The 7,578-nt window shown below is 33.5% G+C and overlaps 1 protein-coding gene across 1 annotated transcript; it reads right to left on the bottom strand.

Moving 5' to 3' along the window:
* Positions 1-206: 206 nt before the first annotated feature.
* On the bottom strand, positions 207-1,605 carry LOC145013913 (acidic leucine-rich nuclear phosphoprotein 32 family B protein). The gene has a single exon (XM_078972266.1). It carries the CDS (start codon positions 1,430-1,432, stop codon positions 287-289), a length of 1,146 nt encoding a protein of 381 aa, XP_078828392.1. The 5' UTR covers positions 1,433-1,605; the 3' UTR covers positions 207-286.
* Between the last annotated feature and the right edge of the window lie 5,973 nt (positions 1,606-7,578).

Genomic DNA, 7,578 nt, shown 5'->3' with positions numbered 1-7,578 from the left:
AAAACTAAAAAATTGGTATATTTTATTTTATTCCAAAATTCAAATAATCATTCAACTATATTTATTTATTGTTTTTCATATGAACGTGGGGATTGACCATTATATGCTCTTTTATAATCTCTCACATCTAAACTGATCAACATCCTGTTAATTTTAACAGGATCTATAGGGTAGATGAAGTTAACCTTCAATGAAAAGGATTAGAATTATTAAAACCAAACACATTGAATCTATTAATTACTCAAAGAACCAAAAACGGAGGAAAATAATATAAACAGATTGAAAACTAATTTTTTTTACCATTTTTGCTACCAACATGATGCAACCAACCAAACCCTTTGAGAGCTTTCGAAATCTTCACAAGATTTGGCTTCCCCATCCCCAAATTCATCTTCCCTGCTGATAACTTCAATGCTTTCAAGCAACAAAGCTGCCCATTGCTCATGAACTCCTCTTCATCATCGTCGTCTTCCTCAAAATCGTCATCAAAGTACTTGAATTCGATCTTCTTCGTCTTCTTCTGGTTGATCGACATGGGTTCCTTCCTGTTCTTCGATTTCCTGCTCGAATTATCCTCTTCGTAAGACTCCCAAAGCGAATCCATGCCTTCTTCACCTCCTTCTGAGTTATGCCTTTCTTCGAACAGCTTGCATGCTAATGTCCGCTTCCATTCTTTCTCCTTCCTCATTGATCCGTAGCTCCCGATGCTGCTTGAGGAATCTACCCGACATGAATTTGATTTCAAGGAAAATGACTTTTCATAAGGTTTTTGATCGGCTTCGGCTTCGACGACCGCCATGGATTTGCTTCCGAGTTTTTTCTTCACCACTGGCTCTGGTTTCTGTAATTCTCCAACGATTCTTTCGAGATCTGAACTACTTTCCTTCTCTGCCGTCTCAACCGCCGTCGTGGAATCTTCAAATCGATCCAGTTCTTCGAATAAACACTCCAAACTTCTCAACTCCTCCTGTTTATGATCACTTTCCGGAACAGTAACAGCAACCGCAACCGCAACCGCATTCTCCATTACCGATACTTGTTCATTATCGTCTCCATCACTGACCGTGATCAATGGCGGATCATGAAACACGATTTTGTAGATCTCAAAATCCTCAAAATTACAGAAGTCCTCATCTTCGTCAACGTCATTCAATTTTGATCGGAGTTTGTCCACGACGGTTTGAATGATCCCGAGCTTCGGCTGTGGAAAAGTGGTGGTGAGGAATGAAAGGAGGAGAACGAGAGCGGTGGTGAAAAAGAGAGGGGAGATGAAGAAGATGAATTTGAACAAGTAAGGAGAGAAGAATAGGAAGTAGGAGAAATAGAGCGGGTGGGAGAAGATTAAGGAACAGAGGAGGGATAAATCATAGAAGAAGAAACATGAGTTGTTTTTGATGTCGCAAGTGGATGGGAAACACAGCTCATCTGCCATGGTTGGGTCCTTATGATCAGGAGTTGATGAGCGACAATAATGGCGGAATCTATAGAGAAAATGGAGGAAGATGGAGAAGACGACTGGTGGAGTGAGTGTGTTGAGACTGAAGCGATTGCGGCGTGAATAAAGGGAAGTAGGATTTGAGTGGGACAAGTCTTTGAGATTTTTAATTGAGAAAATGTGAATGACAAAAATATCAAAACGAGTGTATATATATTAAGAAATTAAAGTCTTCTATAATTTCATATTTATTCTATTATTCTTCTATTTACGATTACAAATAGATTAAAATATTTTAAAAAAAAAATAAGTATGACATATTGATAGAAAGATGACGTAAAAAAAATAATAGAATAATATTTAATTTCTTATCTACTCTAATAAATGAATTTTCTTTTGTCATATATCATACTTTAATTTATTTTATCAAATATCATTTTATGGTTTTTTAAAATTAATTTTTTTTTCTATATGTTATTTTATGAGTATTTTATTTATTTATTAAATTTCACATAATATTAATGTAATAATTACAATAATTGTAGTGATAAATGAATATTAATTTCATTAATGGATTCACCTTTTAATTTCAAAATTTCCAAATTAAAGTTTATTGGTTTCTTTTGTTTATTTATTTAAATTTAAAAGATAAAAAACATTTCAATTTCAATAATTCATTATTTTTCTTATTTTGTTATAAATATAAAATTCTCAAATATTTAGATATTTGTATTTTTTTTTAAAATTAACTCATGTAATACACGAGTTTCACAACTAGTATATATTTAATGAAAAAAAAATTCTTTTAGTTTTTATGTAACGAATAAACGATCATATAACTATTACTAAATTATTTTTTACTACAAATTCACATCTCACTTCAAAAAATATTGTAATATAGGTTTTTTTTTTTTATAATTGTTTTAAATGGATTAAAAAAATGAGAGAATTTTAAAAATAAATGTAAGGTTCCAAAAATCACGATAAATTTTTTTATTTTTAAATCAAAACAAATCGTTGTTTTCAAAAAAAAAACTCAAATCAACCAAACGTTTACAACACATTGTTCTTAATATAGAAATCATATATCAGAGTGTCCCAAATCAGTATCAACAAAACCAAGAGGATGTGCACGATCACCCCTTCGCTTTCCTACGGTCATCTGAAATACTTGAAACATAAAACTGTAATTGTAAGTCAAAGCTTAATGAGTCCCCCCAAAGTACCACATACAACCATATAGATAACAACACATATACATGAGCCTTCGGCTTGATTGGACTGTTACACCAGCCTTGTAGCCTATCTGGACTGTTCACGGAGCCTTCAGTATGACTGATCCACTGCACCGGGCCTACAATCTATTTGGACCACTCCTCGTTCTTTCAGCCTGACTTGACCGCCTTAAATATCTTGGCCTTCAACACTAAGTAGGGTCGCCTCAACCCAACAAACCATAACATATCGAAATATACAATAACATTAACTAATCAGCAACATAGATTATCATACAGATCTACCAATCTAACACATACTTAGTGAACACAGGTAATCATACAGTTCTATCAATCTAACACATACTCAACATAACATCAATTCAATATACAAGGATATATAATCTAGTGGGCCAACAACGGTGCCTTCGACCTATAAGTACAGTGAGGAAAACTCGTCTCTCAGTCTGAACAGATAGCTAAATAGGATGTTACTCCGAATATCATCTCTACTAGTCACCTAAACATCAAATAGTGACCAATCTCAATTACCACTCAAAATACCCAAAATACTCTTAGGCCAAACTTGGTCAAAATCTCGGTCATGGTCAAAAGTCAAAGAAATCAACTGAGTCAATTAGCGGAGTACGTTGGGCGTACTCAGCTCGTACGCGGGGCGTACTAGTAGCTTGACCATATTACGAGTTGTTAACCGTGTACGCATAGTATAGCATTTGGTACGCCGAGCATACACGTCAACCAACCACCATTTCTAATAAGTGCTTATTTCGTTAAGCACCCGCATCTAAAATCCAGATCTAGTCCTCAAATGATGTTGTTAATCATAAAGTTTCCAACTTTATGATCTTGCATGGCTATAAAGTGCCCAATACCAAAAACCCTAACTTCTTAACTCATTACGACATCATAGCCAATGCATGGAAGGAAACTAATGATCAAGATTGCATTTTTATAACCTTACACACCCCAAAATGTCTGAAAAGACAATCCATTTGATCTGGTGCATGCCACACTCAAGAATACCATTGTTTTAGGGACAAAAGCATATAATAGCATCAAACAAGCTAGATCTAACCAAATAAGCATCAAGGTATAAACTTTATACCTTCTGGAGATGGAGGAGGGTGCAAAACTTCCAAATCTAATGTTGCTCCAAGCTTCCAATATGCTCTTCTCTTCTTGTCATTCCTCTATGAACACCAAAACACACAGTAATGGCTCACGGATGCTCAAAAATGGATTAGGGTTTGCTAGGGTCAAATATGAAGGTTGGAAGCTGATAAATGAAGGGAGCCTTACACGGATGTTATTCATGACCAAATTTGCTAGCAATACCCATACCAAAGGTCAAAATGTAAAATACTTGAAAATCAAAATGTTACAATAAATTTAGCAGCAAAAAAGTGACTACACTCGAGATGTTAAGAAATATTCAAGTAAATTGCATAATTACCTTTTGTTGTGAATTTTATTTAATGTACACTTAAATCTTTCATACAATTTTTCTTAACCTTTTTTTAAACGATTTTTGTATGAAAAAAAGAAATAAGACTATTATGACATTGTAGTGTTTTTGTATTTGTAGTGGTTTTTTTTTACCATTTTGATATTGTTGTGATTTTTTGAAGAGTAACAGTGGGTTAATTTTGGTTAAATTGTAATATAGTGGATATATTATTGAAATAATTGCTTGAAGGTCTACCCTAGAAATTTGTAATTAGATAAAGTTTAGAGTATTTATAACAATTTATAATTATACTAAGTTATAAACCGTAAAAACCATTGTTGATAAATTAAAACAATCTTGATCGGATAAAATATAGGCATATAGTAATAATATATGTTAAGGCAAAGAAATCAATTTAATTACAGATAATTTATGTTAAGGCAATTGAAAATATATATTCTTTTTTTTAAACATATCTTTTAAATATATATTTATTTTTAAATTGTAACTTTTGTCAAAATATATATATATATATATATATATATATATATATATATATATATATATATATATATAGTTATAAGAATTTTATATGATTATAACATTCTTTTTTTGTTCAGTTTTAAGTCTTTCAAATGGCAAAAAGAAAAAATGGTCAAAACGATAGTTGACTAAAAAAGCAATAATGAACTGCATATTAGATAAAAAAAAACATTATAAAAAGTAGCTAATATGTAATAAGCATTCAAAAAATATTTTGAGAGAAATGGGTCGAAACTCCAACTTCATAACCAAAAAAATGGATGCTTACAACAAAATTATGAACATGACCGGTATATCTTAAGTGTACAACTGAAACCGACCTATAAGTATAATGCTCAATTTGATATAATTTTCAAAGTGAAATGTTATTAGTATGAAAAATATATTGATATGATAGGTAAGTTACTTTTTCTTGCATTAGACTGAAACCGACCTATAAGTATAATGCTCAATTTGATATAATTTTCAAAGTGAAATGTTATTAGTATGAAAAATATATTGATATGATAGGTAAGTTACTTTTTCTTGCATTAGCCTGTAAACAAACTGGACAATGTTATTAATAACAAAATTTTGTTGTTACTATTCCACCAAAAAAACTGGTCCATATATAAAAGAGGTTCTCTGTTAGCCTGTATATTATTAGTCCGCTTGTTTATGTGCCCTTTAGTTTTTAGCCCATTAGGGTTTTGTCTAGCTAGTATTTATATCCGATTTATTCTTTGTAGCCTTTATGTTTTTCATTGACAATGTTGTAATTTCTCTTTATCAGAATCATATGGCAATGTTACCATGTTATCATAGTGGAGGTTTGATACATTGTTAGAACAATTTGTAGCAGTCATCTGTGGCGCGGATCGATAACAATTTTGTTCAAACTGTTGATGTTTTTTGTTGGTGATATTTGTTTGTTGTTTTTGCTAAGTCGTTATTGTTTGAATTCTTGTTGTTTGATTGATTGCTTATGTTGGTTTATTACTCATCTCATTCTCAGTTTTCTATACTGTTATTATGGTTATTTATTCAATGCCAACATAGCCAGAAAGGATGATTCCCTTCAGTCAATCAGTACTCGTCTAGATGGAAAGAATTATACGTATTGGAGTTGCGTTATGAAGAACTCCTTCTTGTTAAGAATATATGGGGCTATATCACTGAGACTAAAGCCAAACCCTCAGTGCCTCAAGCTGAGAATTTCGATTTGCTGGTTGATTCTTGGGAGACTTATAACTCCAAGGTCATTACTTGGATTAATAATTCTATTACTTAGTCTATTGGTGTGCAGTTGGCTAAATACGACACAACAAATGAAGTTTTGGAATTACCAGTTAGAATATGATATTTGTGCTCTTTAACGAAATGATCAGAGCATTTAAGATTTATATGATGCTATATCTGATTTGTGGGATCAATTGGCTGTTACTGAATCTAAAGAGTTAAAATATTTTATGCCTTACATTTCTATGAGGGAAGAAAAACATTTGGACCAATTCTTGATGGCCTTGCGTTATGATTTTGAAGACCTACGTGGAACGATTCTTCATCGCTCTTCCCTTCCCTCAGTGGATTATGTTGTTCATGAGTTGATTGCTGTAGAGACTCGTATAAAGTCTCATGTGGATAAAGGGTTTAAAGCAACCTCAATTCCTACTTTCACTCTTGTTGTGATTGTTGTCTCCTATAATCAGACTTGACAAACTTCAAGGGTTGCTTATGATGAGTGTGCATTGTGCAAACAGAAAAATCATTGGAAAGCTCAGTGTTCATTGTTAGTTAACAAGGGTAAATCTGGTCAGCCTCAGTCGGGACAACAAAATAGGTCTGGTCAGTAGAAGTTTCAGCCATGTTCCTCTGGTACTCCTCCATGGACTCCTCATCCTCCACAGTTTGCTGCTGCTGCTACACCATCAATGGACACATAATCTGTTAGAAACATGCCACCATCTGCATTGGATCCCAAGGTTCTTGGAAGTTTCATACAGTATTTGGACTCTAATCCCACTATCATGTCTGCATCTATGGCTCATTGCGTCCTACTTCATCCGGTACATCAGGTATTCCCTCATCTTTGTGGATTTTAGATTCTAGTGCAACTCATCACATGACTTCTCATTTGTTATCATTTACTCTTTTGTCACATTGTCACCTATTTATGTTATGTCTGATAGTGATACATCTATGCTAGTTGAGAGTTTTGGGTTTGTCTCTATTTCTCATATCACTCTCCCTTATGTTAATTACATTCCCAAACTTACTTTGAATCTTGCCTCAATCAGTTAGTTATGTAAGTCTGGTAACTGGGTGTTCTTTTCTAATTATGTCTGTGTTATACAGGATCAACACACCTAGAAGGTGATTGGGATCAGCCGTAGGGTGGGGGAACTATATGTCTTGGAGGTTCTCAAAGTATCTATTGTTGCTGTCTCAAACATTGATTTGTCTTCTTTTCGTTTGAGTCCTTTGTCGTCTGCGTTTTATCTTTGACATTCTCGTTTGGAACATATGTTTGTATCACGCTTGAGTTTTCTAGCATCTATTGGTATTTTGGTTCATTTGAACACTTGTGATATTTCGGATTGTAGTGGTTGTAAACTGGCAAAATTCTATGTTTTACCTTTCAATAAAAGTATGTCTTGTTCTATTGCTCCTTTTGACATTTGCCATTTTGATGTGTGGGGTCCTACACCAGTATACATTCCACCACCGGATTTTGCGTATTTCTTGGAAAGTCTCTCATTTCATGGAAGAGAAAGAAACATGATGTTGTCTCTAGATCTTCCATGGAGGCTGAATATCGTGCTATGGTTGTAACTATATGTGAGATTATCTGGTTACGGTCGCTACTTGTGAATATGGGAGTTCACATCTCTTCATGTACTCCCTTGCATTGTGATAACAAAAGTACGATACAAACTACG

This window comes from Lactuca saligna, chromosome 9 (genome assembly GCF_052625555.1).
Source record: "Lactuca saligna cultivar CGN05327 chromosome 9, ASM5262555v1, whole genome shotgun sequence".
NCBI lineage: Eukaryota > Viridiplantae > Streptophyta > Magnoliopsida > Asterales > Asteraceae > Lactuca > Lactuca saligna.
This window is presented reverse-complemented; position numbering and strand designations above follow the sequence as displayed.

What these genes read in the sequence shown, in the direction of transcription:
- LOC145013913 (XM_078972266.1), bottom strand. Translation starts at nt 1,432, where the DNA reads ATGGCAGATGAGCTGTGTTTCCCATCCACTTGCGACATCAAAAACAAC.